Source organism: Anabas testudineus, chromosome 8 (genome assembly GCF_900324465.2).
Source record: "Anabas testudineus chromosome 8, fAnaTes1.2, whole genome shotgun sequence".
Taxonomy (NCBI): Eukaryota; Metazoa; Chordata; class Actinopteri; order Anabantiformes; family Anabantidae; genus Anabas; species Anabas testudineus.
The window spans coordinates 21,636,291-21,658,159 of record NC_046617.1 but is presented as its reverse complement, the minus strand read 5'-3'; the positions used below and the strand labels follow the sequence as shown (position 1 = coordinate 21,658,159).

Genomic DNA, 21,869 nt, shown 5'->3' with positions numbered 1-21,869 from the left:
CATATTAAACAAGCATATACTGAACAACAGATAAAGTTAAAATTTTAAGTTATTACACATAAAAGATAAATTAACTGAACAAAACTAGATTTTATTCAAAATGTAGGAATTTGAGTTTTAAATTGCCTTGAAATTTTAAGTTTTCTCAACTTTTTCTTTCTACAGTGTAGAAATATAACCTGCAGGTGTTAACTGTTATAAAAAAAAACAACAGAATGCTGTATTTTACCACAAATCATATAATCATAAAAAATATAATATAATATATATATTCAAATAATGAACAAACAAAAAAGAAAGAAAGACTGACTTCAGACAATTTGGTGAACAGAGAGGTCAATATTTAAAATATTTATATTTACACTTTAAAATCTTTAACTCTGTGTTTGAATAAAAATCATCTCCTTTCTCCTCTTTACATTCAAATTCTACCATTTCATGACATTAACTTTTCTCTCCTGTAGTTGCGTTTCCTCCTCCTACTTTTCTGCAGGTATCCTCTGCCTTGGAACTGTATATCTCCAGAGTCTAGTTACTGGTTACCAAACTGTGTTTTTGTCTGACAATGAAATCGCCTATTACATTTTAACAAATTAAAATGCTGAGTCTAATTTGGACCCCCTGCCGAAATTACAGGGGGTCAAAAATAATGAGACAAAATGTTTCTGTGTAGCCATATTTCAATTCAGGTGATGCTCAAAGTTGACTGAAAATAACCATTTTTATTCAAGATTCTACAAGTTTTATAATCTGTTCATAATCCGTGCAATGGGCTGAAATCTAATTTCTCTGTGCCCATGAGTTACAAGCATAAAAACAGACATGCTTAAAAAGGAAGACAAAATGTCAAAGATAAATACGTGAAGATTAAAAATAATGGTAGAATAAATAATTGTGCTTACATGAGAATAATATAATAACAGAATAATCTGAAAAATGCAATCTAAGGTATATCCATAAAAATGAGGTGAGGATAAGAACATTAGAAAATGGGGATAAGCAGGTTGACTGAGGAGAACACTTTCTACTGAGTTTCAGGAGTATTGTGTTTGGTCAGATTATTTTACAATTCAGCAGCATTGTGCTGCTATTCAGCAGCACAATGATCCAAAACACAAACAAAGCAATCATCATATTCCATTTTAACATGCTGGACTCGCTGAAATCAGAACCTTCTCAGTCTGACTGAGCTCAGTTCCTCTAAATAAAGACCAGGCAAAGATTGCACAACAAAAATATGAAGAAAGAAAAAAGCTATCCAAATTCTAATGGTCTCTAATGGTCTTCCTATTGCATTTTTGTATTATTTTAATATTATTTTACTTAAGACAAATAAAGACAAAATAATACAGTGTGAAGAATAGTCAGGTAAAGCTAAAGAAAATGGATCATGATTAATTTACCATCATCATGATCCGTTAAATTAGATGATGTTGAAACATAGGGAAACAGAAATACTATCCTAAAACCCATCCCAAATTAGGACAAATGTAGCCTATGGAGAGAGTCAAACGTAACTTTATTCAAACATTTGTTTTAAACTGAGATTTGAGCCATAATTCTCTTTATCAGGAGAGGTAAGTATCCTGTGATACAGACTCACAGAAGCGGCAGAGGTTCACAGATATTCTCCTCTAAACCTATTTTAATGAGGCACTTTGTGCTTCCTTAGTACTCATTGTAGTTTCTGCTTTGTTTTTAAGTCATGATGACACCTACCTGAATGGCTATGCAGAGCAGAGGAGTGTAAACAGCAACCAAGAAAGAAAGGGATAGCCGGGTTAGTGCTCAAATTAATCTTCAAGGGTCCCAATGTTTGTACAAGACCTAAAACAGATCTTTGGAAAATAGAGCTGAACCAGATGTGCATGCATTGATTATTAATAAAGATGGCTGAGGACAGCCGAGGATGGTCGTGCGCTGTACTGAACAGACTCAAGGATCGGATCAATGAAATCAAATAAATTAAAGCGGACTATGATTCAAATACAATTGTTTATCCTCCTATTCCACCTGGTTTACAAAATGTAAAATTTTAAATAATAAACTAGGCAATAAAAGAAAAAGATGATCCATTTAATATCTGAATCCAGCATATTTAACAGCTGATTTGTGGCTCACTTTCGTGGCTCCCCATTCACAGCAAAGCTCTTGTGAAGTTCACAGTTCTCATTCTTGGGCATTGAATCTGTGTCAGACGTTCAAAAGGGAGAATCCAGGATAGACGTTTTTGTAACTGACGTTAACCAATGAAACTTACATTTAGACTAATCTAATAATGTAATTTAGACATATTGTACATAGAATGGTTCTAAATAAGACAATTGCAGGTGCAGGTGCAAACATCTGTGTGAGATATTTGCTAGTGGAAGAACCTCTTTAAAGGTCTTGTCATAATTTCTTTGTTGCGCTTTGTTGGTGGCTGTGGATCAGGAGCTGGAGCAGGTTGTGTATGGGATGAGATCACTTCTTTAATCAATAGTGCAGTTTTTCAATTTGAGAGCACACCTCAATTTCCTGTTCAGATTTGGTATGCTTTCTCTCAATACCCTTCCCTTGCATTCAAAATGTCTCTGCTGTGCTCAAATCTGTATTTGTGCTCTTAGATTTCCAGCGCTCCTGTTCAAATCTTTCTCCTTGCTCTTAGTCCCTGCTGCTCACTCTCAAAACAGCTCACGCTTATTTCTGCGTTGAACGAACTGAGAGGACCCTATTAAAATTCACCAACCAATAGGATTCCCGGGCTAGCTGACCAATGACATTATCGGTTACGTTGTGGATGAGTTACTTTTCCCATATGGAACAAAAGTCCACATGTCAAAGTTTCCTTGCATTTACATTTAGTTTTTAGATATTTTTGGCAGAAGCTTTCCTTCCACGTGACCTACAAGGGAGGTACAAAGCAAATATCTAAGCTAAGGAGGCAAACTTTGTTACAAACGGAACAACGGGACCAACGAATACCAACAAAAGTACATTTATTAACAAGAGGGCAGGGGACACAGGGAACTAACACACACCAACAAAGTATCAAATAAAAGAGACCCGAAAACACGGTGGTGAAGTACAAACAAAACCCTAAACAGACATACAAAGTGACAACTGAAAACTACGTACTAACGTGGACAAGAACTATAAGACAAACTAGATGTACAAAGTAACAAACCAAAATCACTGCAGAAGGCAGGACGGACGGAAACAAACATACAAAACTAACAGGACAAAGTAACAACAAAAACCGCTGCATGAACGCAGACCAAACAATTCAAACAAAACGTAGGTTCCTGACGGACAAACGAACAGACAGACTGACTGACCAGATTCATGGAGGAGTAGTGTGAAAGCATGAATGAATGTCATCAAACCAGCACCGACCTGACTACTGAGGGGTGCTTATAAAATGCAGGGAGTAACAGGTGAAATGAATCTGTAATTAGTCCGGTATGTGGAGAGTGGGGGAAGAGGAAGTCCATATGTGAGTGTGGCAGGAGAGTGAACAGCAGAACAAAAAAAAAAAACATAACAAACAGACAGGGGCAGAGGGAGGAACTGTAACAAACTTTAAAGTAAAGTGCTTTAGAAAGATCTGTTTCAGTTTCATGGGGTATAAGTGCAAGACTTTTTCTCAAGGTTTTAAGTGCAGAGAAAGATTTGGAAAAGTTCTGTTTTCAGCAAGTTTTCAAAAGTTGAGAGTGAGGCAGCTGAGCGCACAGTGGTAGGTAGATAGTTCCACCATCGTGAAACCACTGAGCTGAAAAGTTTTGCCTGGAATTTTTTGATGTGAGGGGACCACAAGATGTCGTTCACTTGCAGAGTGCAGTGGATTGGAGGGACTGTGGACCTGGATGAGGGAGTTCACGTACCGGTGCTGTTGAGTTGACCACTGTGTAGGTAAGAGTCAGGATGCAGCAGCTACAGGAAGACAGTGTTGAGATCTGAAAAGTGGTGTAACGGGTCCTTGTTGGCTGATCAAAAATGATCATGCTGCATTTTGGATCATCTGGAGGTTTGATGGTGCAGCTGGTAACACCGTCAGTAAGATGAGGTTGAGGTGTCGTGTTGCTCCTGGTGTAAGTGTCATTGTTACAGTGTGGAGCAGCCATGCTAATTCAGTCTAAAAGCAGCATCCTAAAAGACATCCTAAAAAGGTGCTGATGCTTTTGTTTATTGGGATTTTTTTTGTTTGCTACACATATGACTCATTTGATTATCTGTAGTAGAAATGTGTATCACACCAGACTACAGTGATTCAGCTCATTCTGATAATGAAACTAGATAGATTCCCCTGATTGTAACTATACACAGGGAGTACTAGATGCTGAATAGTACTTGAGTGAAATCAGTGGACTATGAAGGGTGCACAGATGTGAAGATGGTGAATGTGCTGTGAATTATTGTATATGTCATGTGTTGCATCATTTGAAAGGACAGGTCTCCTCTTCGTTTGTGTTGGTGTTTTTCTTACAAAAGACTTTTCCATTAGGCTGCTCCACCCACGTCATCCTGACATACTCATCCAGGTCTTTGTCCTTCAGTCTCTGATCAAACTGGAAAAATAAAGATGTGGAATATTACTGTTACTGGAGGTAAGTGAAGAGGTAATTAAGTAGTTTCCCACTTCCTTCCCTAAACATATATTTTGCTGTGGTTTAATGTACAAGACTTATTTCAGAGTGTCTGACTAACAGAAAAATAATAGATTTTTTAAAAAAATATGTTGATAACAACAAGCTAATCAGGATTGGAAAAAATATTTTCAAAACAATCAAGTTTCTTCTCAATTGACTGCAAATCTTTTGTTAAATCTGCAAACATCACACCTATTGGATGGATTGCTCAATAGGGCTGCTAAGAACTGATGCTCTCTGAACTCATGGACTCTGGTCCAAAGCCAAGAGTCAAAAGTTGAACGACTCAAAATGACTAGAAGGATACACAATAAACCACAGTGAAAAACAAAATGACCACAAAGAATGCAAACACAGACACATGCAAAACAACCACAAACAATACCTGAGTGTCCTTTGGGACACATTTTACATGTTCATGCCTTGGTGCAATTGTGTGATGATCCATGACCTTATTTACGTACCTACTTAGTACTTTACTTGTATTTCCTAAAAACCTGCATAAAGATTAACTTTAGCTCAGCTCATTCACACCTATGGTTATAGATACCACACTAAATTACAATGATGAAAAATGCAAAGCGGTGTTCTTCCTGCTCTAAATGACCACTGGCTATTTTGTTTGTATTTTATTCTGGTGAATCTACCATTTGCCTACATCTAGCTGGAGACAGTAAACTAAAGCCTGCATGTGTGGGGCACAGTGACGCCATGTACAAGTTACACTTGTTTCCTGTCCCTCATTAAGATGTTGCTGTTGGTAAAATTTGAATTCTCTTTATTTTTGGTGGAAGAAAATAGAACATATAATGTAATTCTTTACATTTATGTTTATTTAAACACTAAATTTCAAGGTGTTTCCCATGGTCTGGGTTCACATCTTGTCGTAGTAAAATTCAACTTGAATGTCTTACAGTGTAAGTGTGTTTTCTTTGTCACCTATCATCAGTAGTATCATTTAGTTAATCTTAAGTTGTCTTAACTTCAATAATATTAAATATCTGTGGGGACACACTGAGCTTTCTGTAGACTGCACAGTTGAAAACTTGCTAATTGGTCTCAAAAAATGCAAAACACAAGAACATGCAAAAGATTTGAAAGAAATGCAAAATACAAAGCAAGGCAACCTCACTACAAACTAGCTCACACACTAGCACACAAGCTCATGATCTGTTCATCACAGTATATACCTAGTTATTGTTTATTTTGTTTGTTTGTTTGTTTTTTTGTCTTTACTGCAAAATTATTTTCATTATGCACAAAAATCGTTCTCTTGTGGGAACATTTTTTTCTGTTTTCTCTTCCAGCAATTCAGCAACATGTAAATGTAAATGTAGACGGTCTAGCATGGTACAACCAACATGAACTAGTCTGTACAAAGTTTGAATTTTAAAACCTGCTTACTTTCTTCTTCTCTTTGAACAGATACAAAAAATATTAGCATAACAACCTGAGATCAGTCATCATCACGCACCTCAGCAGGTCCTCTAACATCAGCTCTCTGTGTTTATTAGGTCCTGATTCCAATAACTAAAGAGAATATGGTTCAAAGTAACCTGTAACTTAATTTATTAATTATAAATAAGGTAATTAAGGATAGAACTGTCACTAAATGTTTGCATTTTATTAGTACTCATATCATCTGGCTTCATATTAAAATATTGTTACCTTCTGTAAGATGTCTTCTTTCAGCTGTTCCATGGCCACAGAGAAGTCTGTTTGCTTCAGCACCACCCGCACCACTTGCTTCCTCACCTGAGCTGTTTAATGTGAAACACAGTGCATCTTTATTCTTTGCACAAAAGCACAAACTGAGCAGTGAAACATCGGGCAGTAATCACAGAGGTACAGTTATGGTCAGAAGTTTACACAGACTCTTTGAACCACACACACTTTAGGTTTTCATTAACACAGACTCAAAAGTATAGTTGTATTGAAAGTTCTAAAATTTCTTTTAACTTGAAAGTGTGTTGAGAAAAAGTGACTGAAGTGAGTGAATTCCAAGACTCCATCTGCTCTAGCTGTATATCTGAGCCTGCTTGTGTCTTTTTCTCACAGCGTCACCAAAACTACGGTAGTATTACCAGGACAATTTCAGCAACACCACTGACACCAGGAAGCTTTATTCCACTTTTAAGTCACTCTTCCACATCCACCTTCCTCCTCTCAACCAATCCTACCCATCCCACTCCTTCAGAAGCCTACTCTTGACCCCTCCCTTGTGGAGAATTAAATCTGTTTTACTCTTCTATTTCTGGCCAAGACCCTAGAACAGGCAGTTTTTAATCATCTGTCTGACTTCCTTTCTAGAAACAACCTTCTAGATGTCAACTAGTCTGGCTCTAAGAGTGGTCACTCCACAGAAACGTCTCCTGAAGGTCGTGGACACCCTACAGACTGCAAAAGCTGCGGCTCATTCTGCTGTCTTTATCTTAATTGATCTATCTACAGCAGGGGTGTCAAACTCAATTGCACAGGGGGCCAAAATCCAAAACGCACTTTAGGTCGCGGGCCGAACAGGATGAACATTTATTGAACACACTAAAACGAAACTTTTAAAACTTTTAAAACTTTACTTTTTTGAACATAAATATGAATAAAAACAGACAGGAATATTATTCTGGAATAAATCAACTCAAACCTTAAATAACTTAACTTAATATTTTGCTCTCCATAAATATGTATTCTGTCTAAATTATACAAGTTAGAAATAAAGTAAAAGTTAAAAGAACAAACATTCAACTTTCTTTCCTCTTATGTCATTTTACATAAAAAAATAAGCAAAAATCTTAAATATCCCAAAAGATTTTGCTATCCATAAAAAAAAAAATCCTTTTTTTGGCAGTTCTGTGTTGTGGAGATTCTCAGGATGGACTGCAGGTCCTGATCAGTGAGACGACTCCTGTGTGCCGTTTTGTTAGACTTCATCACTGAGAAGAGCTTCTCACACAGATATGTGCTACAAAACATGCACAATGTTCGAGCCGCATGTAGACGGAGCTGGGACATTTCTGCAGGAATGGAGTGAATAAACTGTGCAGGCCCTGCAGTGTCGTACTTTGTCTCCAGTGTGCCATTAAACTGCAGCTAAATCTGCTCCATCTGAATCTGCACAGGTGAAGTTGCCACATCGACTGTAAGAAAAATTCTTTTTTTGTTCTTCATTGTCACCAAAGCGTCGTGCGAACGTAGTGCACAGTGCGCTCAGTTTATCAGCAAAGTGCGTATTTGGGAACACTGTTGTGCCGACTTGATTCAATATCACTTGGCATCGTGAGGGCTAGCTTCACAATAACTTGCAGCATCATAAACTATACTTGATTAACGCGGAAAGTGTTCAGCAAGGCAGCTGAAGCGCTGCATTATGGGATCTGTAGTTTATATATAAAATGATCTTGCAGGCTGGATATAATTACTCACCGGGCTGGATGTGGCCCGCGGGCCTTGAGTTTAACACATATGATCTACAGCCTTTGACAATAAACCACCAGAACCCTCACTGCCCCTCCATATGTGTGCTGCAGGGCTCAGTTCTTGGTCCTCCACCTTTTCCATCTATACTACATCCCTGGATTCTATCATCTAGTCGCATGATTTCTTCATATCATGGCTATGCCGATGACACACAGCTCTTCCTGTCCTTTCCACTGAATGACTCCACTGTCTCTCTACGCATCTCTGCATGCCTCACTGACAATGCTGCCTAGATGAGAGGCATCTTCAGCTCAACCTCTCCAAGACAGAAGTTCTTGTCTTTCTAGCTGAGCTTTACCAACCACATCTCCTCTGTCTATACATCATGCAGATTTATTATCCTTTTCACCGTTACAAAGATCAGACCCTACCTTTCAGGCTGTACAACACAACTCATTCTTCAGACTCTGGTCACATCTTACCTTGACAGTGTCTTACTGAGGGGGTTACCAGTTGCACCATTAAACCTCCAAATGATTCAAAATGCAGCAGCACATCTCAATGTTGATCAGTAAAAAGGACATGTTACACCACTCTTCAGATCTCTGCACTGGCTTCACGTAGCTACTGCATCAGGTTCAAGCCGTGCTTCTTACCTACAGAGTGGTCAATTCAACAGCACCGTCCTACCTGAACTCCCTCATCCAGGTCCACAATCCCTCCCGCCTGCTGCACCTCAGCTCAGCTCAGCTCAGCTCAAAAGGTCCCCTGCGCTAGTCTCCAGCTCAGCGGTTCCACGATGGTGGAAGGATCTACCCACCTCTGCACGCTCAGCTGCCTCACTCTCAATTTTCAAAAACCTGCTGAAAGCAGAACTCTTCCACAACTTTCTGCAACAGTTTTGAAACAACTGTCCTAAAGTCCTGACCTTAGTCCTATTAAAAACTTGTGGAACGTGTTTTGATTACATTTTTGAAGACTGACCACAACTGTCGACTTGCATTATTGAATTGAAATTACATAACAACTTGTAATGAATAGAGTAGAAATCCACTCACCAACAAAACATAAAAAGTAGTAGTGGAAGGTACAGTCACGGTTGGTCCATTTGCTATAGAATGCAGCCACGCAGCTGTCTGTAGTTGTAGCAGTTGGTGCATGTCCAGGATACCAGTAACTAAATGAAAGTGAGCTCCCATCTGACCACTTCCATGAGTTTCTGTAGAGGCCGATCCATGCACCTTGGGTCAACATCATGCTCATCTGATCATTCTCAGCCTGATTTCTCACACTGGCCAGGTCAGTGTAGTGGATCCTGCAGTAGCTCTGGGCCTCTGTCCAGTTCTTTAGATCATTTATGAGGAAGAAGATTGATGAAGTGCTCTCTGCTCCTGCAGTGGCTGTAAAATATAATAGAGATGTTAAGTGATCCTGAATGGGAATGGACAAGTGAACAAAGCTACAGCTTTTGTTGTGCTAGTTGTGTCTCTTCCTACTCCAAAGCAGAAATATCAGATCACCCACATTCAGACATTGCTACTGCTACTGACTAAATTCACCACTAAAATAATCCAGATGAAGATAATACTGGTTTTAATCATAATAGCGGCATAGGTCTATGAGCAACCCCTTTAGTAAAATGAAATATCTTGACAGTTGTGTGATGGATTGCTTTTGAACAAAGATTCCTGATCCGAAGAGGATGAATGCTAATGATTTTGACTGTCATTAACAACGTGAATCTTTAATAGTAATTAAACCTTCCTGCCATTACTAGGTGAACAGATTAATTTCTTTAGTATTTTAGTTAATGACCAGAAGTTAGCAGCAAAGCTACTAACATTCCCACGAGCCTCATTTGTATTTCGTTTTCTATGCTATTTAGTAAATGTTGGAGTCCTAAACTAAATTCCAAAGTACACAGCATCTTGCTGAGTAGAAAGACCTTCAGCCTCGGTCTTCATATCAACTCTGGTGCTGCTCTACTACTCATCAGACATGTTGATGTGAACAACAAACAGCAAAAAGGAAACAGCAATTTATTAGTTGTGCTGCACTACCAAAGTTTAATCTCACAGTGTCAAGTGTTAGACACAGATTTATCAGAACCATCAATACATTTCTTAAACTCATGTTGAAACTGACTTTACAAAGTTAAGCTACAGAAAATAGTTTGATGACCACAACAACACATATTATAAATGTCAACAAAAAAGGTCTAAACAGAACAGAACTGAGGCATTCCAAGGTGAACATTGCAAATCAGCTTGTTTGCATTTTCAGTACACATTTTAATAATGTTATATAAGGTTACTGACATTAGCATTTAGCTCAGAGGACTGCATTGTCCACATACAGACTCAGATTGCCACAGTGTGGCCTTTCTTACCAGAGTAGCAAATGAAGGGTAGTTCCCAAGTGCACAGTCCATCTGCCCACTCACCAGCTGTAGTCATTAGCACACAGACTTGGTAATTTCCATCATCATTGGGTTCAAAAGGAGCCCACATCCTGAACCCAGCCTCTCCTAAACCATAATAGTCCTGGTTTTCCAGAGACCAACTCCATGCATCAGTGTCAGCATGCAGACCAATCCAGACATATAGCTGACTTTGTAAAAGTTGATTAAGTTTGGTCTGTTCTTGCTCAGTGTGAATAGTGGCCAGGTCAGTGTACTTTGATCTGCAGTAGTCCTGAGCAGCTTTCCAGGTTAGTCCAGTTGTAATGTAGTAATAGAGATGTGGAAAACAGGAAGGCAGGAAACACAGCCCTGTGGTAATAAGAAGACTTATTTTGATGCACCTGCTGTAGAGTTGCTGTTGCCGCCGTATCTGCTCATCAATGACAGAATAAATACATGTGAATGATCTGAATACTAACCAAAGAAGATCATCATCATAACCACAGTCCCGTTCATGATGTACTGTTGGACAGATCGCCTTCACCTTGGAGTAAGTAATTTAAATTTATTAGTGTAAAAACTTTTTCCAACATTACAGGAGCAAGAAAGAGATGTGTTTGGGGAAGGTTCCAGTAGCTGTTACCACTAGGTGGTAAACTACTGCATGGCAAAAAAAAGTTCTTACCAAATCTCTTGTTTATATTCTTTTCATCATGCATCATATATTAATAAAGCACTGGAAACTATCAGGATTGCAAAAGCTGAATAAGAACTGGGTTCAGAAAAACCATGAGGTTAAATAGAGCACAGAGAGAAGAGGAATGTGCAAAGAGAAGAACATTAGTGACATTAGTAACAAAGGAGCATTTAAATTAATTTAATTAAAAAGTCAAATGTAGGAGGAAAGGTCAAATACAGTTTATCTTCAGGCTACATCTCCATTTTTTCTTCTTCTAATAAATGACAACAATTTACAATATGTGTAATTTTTTAAATTATGGTTTATCTGTTGTAGGAAACAGACTGAAATAAATTCCTTCTTTCAAAATGAGGAGATAACAGCATACATTCATGTCACATACACAATTATAAAACACTATTACTACTGACAAGCTTTTATTGGAAACCTGTTGGTGATTGGCTGCAGCTGATAACATTGATCTAAAACTGCATCACACAACCAGCACAGTTTTAAGTAACATGACAGTAGATTCTGAACATGAGTAGAAATATAGGTCATAACAGCGCTCACTTACATACTGTATGTTTCAATTAGTTGAGCTAATTATTTGAGTTAATGAGTCATGTAGAATACTAAGAAATGTAATACAAGTAATAAATCGTGTTTGCTATTAAAAAAAAAAACAAAATGCTTAAAACATACCAAGCGCCTTTCAAAGTTAAAGTGCATACTGAAAAAATACAAACTCCAATACAACTCTAAAGTGCAACTGTCAGCTGATGCAAAGCTGAGCCACTGCCATCAACCAGGTAACAAAAACTCTCAGACTAAGGAAAAACTAGAATTGCTGCATTGCGGTTGTGCCTTCACTAACCAGTGACTATGTAGTTTACACACACGTCTGTCCAGATTTATATTCTAATAATCCACTTGAGTCCAAGTGGATGTTGTAATAACAAGCTTTTCATTAAACAAGACAACAATAGTTCTCTAACCCTAACCATGTACTTGAAGTTGCTGGAGCATAACCATAAAATTAGAATATTTTATGTCATTGAACATTTAGAATCAACATTTGTGCAAATGAGAAAATCTGATGATAAGCAAGTGTTCTCATTATGCATCTTAATATTGTATTAGTGGCAGCAAAGTATCAGGTTGTTAAAGCTAATGCATAGCAGTGTTTTAACAGTCATGATTCACCATGTTTGCAATATACTGTGTACGTAAAATACCAAAACCTCTCATTTTCAATTCTATTCAATTTTATTTGAATAGCGCAGAATCACAACAGAAGTCATCTCAAGGCACTTTACAGAGTTTAAGACCTTACAAAATATACCATACTTTCCGTGCTATAAGGCGCACTGTCATTGAATGGTCGGACTAAAAGACACATTAAGTGAAACAAAACAGGCAGATAAGTCAGTCAGTCAAACTTTATTCAACGTGTTCACCATAACTCCCAAACTTCAGTTGTAACGCGTGAAAAATAAAAACCACAATCTGAGACCGCTAAATCAAACGATAGCGTATTCACAATAACTCCTAACTATTCAGTTAACGTTAGAACAAAATACAACACAACAACAACCTTGAGTTTAAAGTCTGCGTCGTAAGCGTCTCTTGACAGGTGGGATTTTGGGGTAATATGATGGTGAAGCACAGTATGTGTTACTCTGCGATGCTCGTCACTACGGTAGCTGTAATGTTGCAAGCGGTGCGGGTTTGTAGTTTACTAAAGTCGTACTAAGTTACTTGAATAAATTCATATATAAGGCGTACTGTCGTTTTTTGAGAAGATTGAAGGCTTTTAAGTGCGCCCTATTGCGCGGAAAATATGGGAGTGGTACACAGAATTATATAGAAAGCCAAAAAATCCCATTTCACCGTGTCATCAATTACACAATGACAATTATCCCCATGAAGGTTTTAAAAATAAATAAATAAATAATAATAAAAAAAAATTAAATGAAAGAAATTAAATAAAAAAAACTACACAAGGAGAAACCAGAGAAAACTAAACAACTACCGTAAGCAAATAATAAACTACATAACACAACGGGAGTTCAAATGAGCAGAGGGGGGAATGCGGCATTTACAAAAAAACAACCAGAAATACAAAAGTCACATCAAATCCAAACTTACAACACAGCAAGACGTGGGCAAAGTCCAAAGAAAAGAGCTGGCAGCTGACGGGAGGCACAAAGATTTGGGTTGTTGATCAGACAGGGTGAGTGTGGGAAAAGAGTCTTTGTGGTTTTATTAGCAGAGTGGCTGCAGCTGGGCATGGCCATAGGTTTGGTGGGAGGGTGTGACACAGGCAACAGAGGAGGGAGCAGGGGTGGGGCCAGGAGAGTTTGTATGTGTTTGCGCAGCAGAGGATGTACTACAGAGGAAGCTGGTAATCTGTGTCAGAGAACAGATTTACCCTGTTCCAGAGTGATGCGAGCATCAGGGTAAGTAGAGAGGCAAGTGAAGTGATGCACCCATCATGACTAGTACCTACTGTACAAGCCTGTGGGGGCAGTGCTATGATCTGGGGTTGCTGCAGTTGGTCAGGTCTAGGTTCAGCAATGTTATGTGTTAACAAGTCATCCCAAGGCACTTTACAGTGTTTAAGGTTTAAGACCTTACAGAATATAACTGTGTACATAATTATATAGAAAACCCACCAACCCCACCGAGCAGTTCCAGAAGACAGTGGAGAGGAAAAACTCCCTTTAGAGGAAGAAACCTCCAGCAGAACCAGGATCAGGGTGGGTGGTCATCTGCCTCGACCAGTTGGGGTGCATGGAAAGAGAAGAGAAAAGAACAGCAGGCAATAAAGACAACAACAAGCATCAAGAACATTGGGCAGATGAACTGGATTCTGGAGATGTACAGCTCCAGGCCGAGGATACCTGCAGAAAAGTACAGAGAGCGGGAGACAGAGAGGAGGAAACACAACTACAGGAGAGAGAAGACACAAAGTTAATGACATGCAATGGTGGCATTTGCATTGATACAGGAGAAAGGAGAGAGGAGAGGAGCTCAGTTTATCAGTAGAGGTCCCCCAGCAGACTAAGCTATATCAGCATAACTAAGAGATGGTTCAGAGTCACCTGATCCATCTCTAACTATGAGCTTTATAAAAAAGGAAAGTTTTAAGTCTGGTCTTAAATGTAGAGAGGGTGTCTGCTTCCAGAACCTGAACTGGGAGCTGGTTCCACAGGAGAGGGGCTTGGTAGCTAAAGGCTCTGCCTCCCATTCTACATTTGTAAACTCTAGGAACCACAAGTAAACCTGCAGTCTGAGAACGGAGAGTTCTGCTTGGAAGATATGGAACTATGAGGTCTTTAAGATAAGATGGAGCCTGATTATTAAGGGATTTATAAGTGAGAAGAATTTTAAATTAAATTTTGGATTTAAGAGGGAGCCAATGGAGAGAAGCTAACGTTGGAGAAATATGATCTCTCTTGCTAATTCCAGTCAGAACTCTGGCTGCAGCATTTTGGATTAACTGGAGGCTCTTTAATGAGTTATTGGGACATCCCATTAATAAGGAATTACAATAGTCCAGTGTGGAAGTAACAAATGCATGGACTAGTTTTTCAGCATCACTTTGGGACAGGATGCTCCTAATTTTGCTGCTGATACTCATATTACACCGGGACAATAATCATAAACCAACTTACACAATGTACATTTCAATACTGCCATCTAGTAATATCCATATACTGTACATACTCACACTGCTACATATACTGTACTTACATGTATATATTTTATTTATTACTGAACTGTTTATACTGTCAGGTTTCATAGCCTATTTATCTCGGACTGTGCCAGTTTAGTCTTTCGTCTCCTTTGGTCAGACTGTCTTTCTGACACTCTAGTATTTAAGCTGTTGTTAAAATGCAATTTCCCCATTGTGGGACTAATAAAGGTTTTCTTATCTTATCTTATTTTAGCAATGTTTCTTAGGTGAAAAAAGGCAGTTCTAGAGATTTCAAAGTAGTGTTTGAGAATTTGGAACCACCTACGTCTCACTTACCATACTGGAAATGATTAGTCTTACATCGTGTACAAAGCATTATTCCTTTACAGAATTTTGTTTTTTTAAATGGAACAATAAGTGCGTTAGGATACCCTTCTTCTAAAAAAGGGCATGAAACCATCTATTGGCTACTGTTTTAAAGAATGTTATCTCCTGACCTTACAAATCCTACATCTCCTTCATGTTTCAACCACAAGTAACATGGTACTTGTTTAACTAGCTTTTCTTTGCTCCACTGTGACTGACATTTGTGTGTAATTGTTACTTGTAAAAATCTAAAAAAATTAAATTAAATTAATCTGATCAACTATAGAGTGAAAAGAAACACTTGTTTAAAAGTGTGATTGAAATGTAATAAAATTACACTAAACACTTTAAAAATGTAAAAAAAGTTCATGATTGGTCAAAACAAAGATCAAATATTAATATTTATTACGTTAAAAAGGTAAAACAATATGAAATATCCTATCGCGTCGATATCCACCATGTAAAGTAGTTTCACATCTCCCAATGGAAACATGACTCATTAAAACCCCTTATTCCACATCAGGCTCTCACTCAACCCCGAGTGAGACTAACATCCTCTGAGGCCTTCAACAGAAAAGAACAGGCACCACTGACCTTCACCTCTCCCGTAGACAAGTCTCCTTTCCCTTTCCTACCAAACGATCCAGTGTTTGAAGTCTGTGTTGTCCACCTGTTAGCAAAGTGCTGCAGGATTAGTCATTACAAGGGGAAATCCATTTGTAACCAGCAGCACCTGGTGGGTTGTTGCTGTCGGCTCCCTGATTGGCAGTGTAGTGGATAAAGACGACAGGTGGTGTTACTTGAGTGCATCCAGCCAAAGTCCTCCTCACTTCCGATGTGTCTGTTCGCCTTGGTCGTGTTCATGACTGAGCCTCAGGTCACCTCCTCGGTTTTGCGACGTTCAGAGCGGCTGGTTAGTGTAGTGGTAACATCACCACCTCCCATGTGGGAGAATAGGGTTCAAATCCCAGCTGTGGCCTACCACCAGTATGGGTCCTTAGGCAAGACCTCCTTACGCTCACCCTGCCTACTATTGTAGCCCTACTTGTAAGTTGCTAAATGTAAATGTTCAGGCTGCAACCTCAGTCCTCCATGCACTCTGTGTTGCCACATCCAGCTTACACACCCCATGCTTCGCCCTCACCTGATTGCTTGTCAGGTATATAAGCCTGCTCAACTACGCCTGGTGTCTCTACAGGTTAATTACTAATTCCACGCAAAGTCCATGAGCCACCTGCAGCGCCACTGCCAGGCCTGGACGTCGTAGATGCGGTTATAGCTTATAGCTAGTAGTATGGATTTAATAGTCAAGCAAGACTCTTTCTGCAGTACCAGTATGATATGTTTTAAGGACTTGGAGAGCTTCTTTGACTAACACTGTTCATGTAATTGTTGTGCATGAATCAGAATTTATTCACGGTTATGCCCCTGATTCAGCCCAATCATAGTCTGGTCATCCTGGCGTCCTGGGGTTCTACAGAAGTTCCAAAACTTCCAAAGAACAACAACAAATAACACTCAGATTTTCTATCTTTAAATTTTGTCCCAGAATTGTCAGAGAACAGTCTACACAACTCCGAGCAAAATATTTCTGATGTGCTGGTAAATCACTCATATGTCTCCCAGCCTTGATGTTTGTCCAGAGCCCAGAACATATGATCATCTTCTGACAGCATTCCTCAAAGACACATTTTCACCTATGAGTGTCTGTGTATTTTGTCAAACAACACATTGGTGGTGGTTCAGAGCGTGGTTTCAAAAAATACACTTTATAAAGGGACTTATTTAGATGTCTGCAGAGAACTTTGGGTTGGTTTCACTTGGCATTTGTGCATATGTGATGCAGGAAGGAAGAACTGTACAGTTGAATAGCCACTGGCAGAAAGGATCTCCTGGGGCACATTGTCCAGGACTAATGGGAGTTAGACATCATTCTCCAGCCTGTTAGTGTCTGCCACCCTCATGTTGGTGCCCCAGCAGACTACAGCGTAGAAGACGGCATCAGCGACCACAGATTCGGAACATCTGCAGCATAGTGCTTGCTGCAGAAAATACGACTGACTCTGTGCTTTTTTGTAGAGAGCTTGGAGAGCTGTTCAGTCCAGTTTATTGTGCAAGTAGACTTCCAGGTATCAGAGACAGTCTGAGTGCACCACCCACTCCTTGCTGACATTGAGATGGAGTTAATGAAGTCTTTTTTATCCAGAAGCCCACTGAATTGGTGAGAAGGGGCCTTTTCTTTTTAAGACGCCTTTGTCCGCTTTACACTGCACTTAGAAAAGCTGCTCTAAAGTTTAGTTTCCATAAACAGGCGTCACACGCTCTACTGTTGGTAGTCCTACACCTTACTGAAAGTCGGAGTAGGACACCTCATAAATGACTTAAAGTTGTAAATACACCTTCTGATCTCTACACATGATTCTGAAATGCCTGATAAACACAGATGCAGTAAACAAGCCTACCAACAGTATGTTTCGGAAAAGCAGAGGATAGGATGGAGGCAGATGATTCGCTGTGGTGATCTCTGAACGGGAACAGCTGAATGGTAAAGAAGAGAGTACAGTAAAAACACTGTAACAGTAAAGTGTTTATGTTCTGAATCAGTCAAAGGAAGAAGACACAAATAATGAAACTGATTTTAGAAACATAACATAGAGATAAACTTTACTTTGGTGCCTTTTTGTGTGTCTGACAGATTTAAAGAAGGAAATGGAGCTTTGTACCCTAAGTAAAGCCTCTCAGGCAACAGGAAGCATGGCCCCTCCTCGTTGGCTGTGATTGGATAACTGTAACTTCCTAATGAGTGATGTCATGAATACCAGAGCAGGACAGAGGTGGGCTCGCAGCCTGTGAGACTCAGCTTAGGGGGAACTGCAGCTCATCACCTTAGGAAGGATGAGGGGGATTAGAGCAGATTATAATTTCTAACAGCAGAGAATAAGAAGCGGGTGCACAGACCAGTAAAGAGACTCACAGAGACCAACTGGACCAAACTGAACTGGAACAGATGCTGTGAACTGAGACCAACTTGTCTGACATTAGTCTAACTGGACTGAGCTGGGAGGAGGATTTAAGTGGAGCTTGCCTTAACTAGTCCATACTGGTGTGTTCTGGTCCTTACTGGTGTGATCTGGAAGTAGTCTGATGGATGGTTTCCAGGCCTATGGAGCGGGGAAGGCGGGGGGAGCATTTGACCCCCTGACCTTTGTCAGACAACCTCAGACTGTGGTGAGGATCCTGTGTTGGGTGAGTCGATGATGCAGTGATGTTGTGATGATGTCACAGTAAGATGTGTGAAGTGTTACTTTGATGTCACTCACAGATCAACATGAACAAAAAAAAAAAAACAGCAGTGAATCCTTTGGAAAACACAGTGAAACCTGTACACATAAGAACCACTACAACTCCCAGCATGCTTGTCAGTATCATTTTATTTAGTGATGTTATGGTCTTTTCCAAGAGTGAGGACGGCAGCGTTACAGTTTCTACAGGAATATAACTGGACAGAAACAACATCTGACAGTTTAAATATGTGACAAATAAATAGTTGTTCATATTTATCGATGAACTAACAGGAGACAAAAGTAGAGGTCACAGAGACTCTCTATAGAATGAGCTAGTGAACAAAAATAAACCACCACAAACTTACAATTTGTTGGAGAGCAGATTAAAGTACGGGGGTGGACTTAATGGGTGTGGTGGGTTCAGCAGGATCCCTCTCACCGTGCTCCTAGCTGATACCACACAATAAGTTTGAGGATGTCCATCATCTGATTGGTCTGATGATGGACATAGAGTTGATCCCACTTCAAGTCACTGGTGATGATGGAGCGACAGGTGTGTTAGTGTTGGGTGGTTGAGGGCATGGGGTTGAGTGTCATCCGTCTGTGTCCAACTTCATCGTGAGAAGGTTCTGGGTTCAAATCTACCAGGGTGTTAAGTCCTAGACCTGGTTTTAGTTGAGTCTAACTCATTTCATTTTAATTTTGGTTTATTGTTAGTTTTAGTTGATTAAAGTGAAGTTAGACAAGTAAATGTTGTAGTTTGAGGTTAGTTCATGTTCGGGCTCTGGTGAATTTACTGCACAATGGTGCTTTTTTCTGGTCCAGGCCTAGTTCTGCTTCAGTGTTTTAGGGTCTGTGTGTGTTTCAGTCATGGGACTGGTCACATTCCTGAGCTCCAACACAAGACTCAAACAAAACCTCAGTGTGGAACTCTACTGCTGCTCTGATTGGATGGTTTGATGACTCAGATTCATTCTGACTTAACGAAACAGAAAGACTTCTGTTATTGTTGTTTTTTTACTTATGAGCAGATCTTGCAGCACCCTCATAGTTTGGTATATTCCTCACTTCAGTCATCAGTCTTTCCACCTCGAGTTGTTGTTATTTTAGTGGCCTTTGTGTTTCTGGTCAGTCTGCTGTCACACTTACTTACTTACAAAATAAAAAGACAAAATCTGCAGCAACAATAAAATACAGCTACAGCACAAGTAATGTTTACATTGTTTATGCTGGTACTCAGATAGTAGATGCCTGTCAGATGTGTTGACTTATAAATTGTGTTTTATTGTCCTGTCCTGTGGTCTTACAGTATTTCATGATTTAAGAATAAACCTTTGGAAGAGTAACTAAAGTAAATGTGTTTTACATGCATCCTAACTTTGTGAAACTCTGTGGTTCGTAAAAAGTTTCCATTGTGTTTGAAAAATCCCATATAGATGAAACTGACGCGAGTAATCACTGCTGCCATCTAGCATATAGCTTTTTCCACTAAGAATGAATGTGCCTCTTAGCACTGAGCTAAGTCTGACCACTGTGTTCTCAGCTTTTCTCCATTGTGGTCCTGGGATGTGTTGCCAATGAGGGCTACATTAACCGGCCTGATGAGGAGGAGGAGTACTGCATCTTTAACCGCAACCAGCATGCCTGCACCTATGCCGTCACCATGGGAACACTGTGCTTCCTCTGCAGCGCTGCTTTTCTTGCGCTAGATGTTTACTTTCCTCAGATTAGCGGTGTGAGAGACAGGAAGAAGGCCGTCATGGCCGACATTGGAGTGTCAGGTGAGATCCTGCCTTCTTCGGTTACCTTTGCATGTTTGAAAACCCCACATAACATGTTGTCCGTGTTCTAATAATCACAAAGGGAATCATTTGTAATAAGCATTGCATGTTTTCGGCAGCTCTCTGGTCTCTGGTCTGGTTTGTGGGTTTCTGTTTTCTGGCCAATCAGTGGCAGGTTTCTAAAGAAGAAGACAACCCTCTGAATGAAGGAGCAGATGCTGCTCGATCTGCCATCGTCTTTTCGTTCTTCTCAGTCTTCACCTGGGTATGTACCTGAACTCCAGCAGGTCTTGGATAGGATACAGTTAGATTAGTATAATGGTTGAATATCAGTCATCCGTGATCAGTTACCTGTCTCTACCATGTTAGAACTTGTTTCAGGTAGTTGTCATTAAAAAGGGAGAGTGTCTGGAAAACATAGGGAAAACAACAAGGTTTTAAAGGTTTCATTTGTTGGACAGTGAGTTACTATGTTCAAATGTTTCCCAACTAGACAAAAAGCTCCTAAACTGCTGTAAAGGTTCATGAACTGCAGCAGGACATCTTCTGGAGCCTCTGTGGAGTTCAGGTTTTAGAAGAACTTAAGTTACATTTCCTCAGGAAGCTTAAAGAGGTTTAGAACAATGACTGGTAACATACACATTATACCGTTCTCCTGTTTTGTGCAGTTTCGTCCTGAGAAGAGCAGCTGGCTCTCGTCATTCACTGAAACGTTTTTCTAATGATTGTTTCAATATGACAACGTGTGTGTGTGCAGGGAGGCCTCACTCTGCTGTCTTTGGAGCGTCTAAAGAGAGTCTCCTTTGAAGAGGAATACAACAAACTGTTCACCCCCCCACTCGCCTGATGCGTTAACATCACCTCTCTCCTTCAGCCTGTCAGAGACCAGCACGCTGATTGGTCAATCCAAGTGCCTTTCATCCTAAGTGCCTTTCTGTAACCATGGCAACCATGTGATGCTGGAACTGATTCATTGATATGTTGAAGATTAAAGATGTAGACAATATGTGCTAAGGATGTTAATGAGCATTATGATGTCTTCATGATGTCATCAGAGCGAGTAATCTTTATTTATGGGTGGAATTTAAATTAGAATACAAACACAGTGAATTCATCCGAACACAGAAGGAGTGGAGTGTAAAAACTCACACAAAACACCACAAACTGTGATTAGCTGTACAAACACTATAAATCATTTATAAATATTAATGGAAGGTTAAAGATGTACAGTACAGCATTCATTTAATATTGTCTGACACTGAACAAATGATTCTGAATGTGACATTAACATCAGGCAGTGTAAAGCAACATGGGTCTCATAAAAAGTATGTTTCTGTACAACTGAACCATGATCACAACGTAACTGCAACCAGATCATGTTCTCTGTTCTTATGATGAGGATAATAATACTGTATGTTGATGAAGAACAAATTCATTAAATGTACTGCACACAGGCAGTTAATACAGAAGGAAACAACTTCATACCCACAAGGGTTAGGGTCTGCATTAACATTTTAAATCATGAGCAACCACTGTTCTTTAACCCTAACCTCAGTACCAAATATGTTAATAAAAGGTACTTTATTCACAACATCAATATTATATGATTACAT

The 21,869-nt window shown here is 39.5% G+C and overlaps 1 protein-coding gene across 1 annotated transcript; it reads left to right on the top strand.

Moving 5' to 3' along the window:
* The first annotated feature begins 18,268 nt into the window (after positions 1–18,268).
* syngr1a (synaptogyrin 1a) lies at positions 18,269–21,237 on the top strand. The gene is made up of 4 exons (XM_026346563.1): positions 18,269–18,437; positions 20,019–20,256; positions 20,376–20,521; positions 21,014–21,237. Exons 1-4 carry the CDS (start codon positions 18,336–18,338, stop codon positions 21,101–21,103), a joined length of 576 nt encoding a protein of 191 aa, XP_026202348.1. The 5' UTR covers positions 18,269–18,335; the 3' UTR covers positions 21,104–21,237.
* Positions 21,238–21,869: the final 632 nt, after the last annotated feature.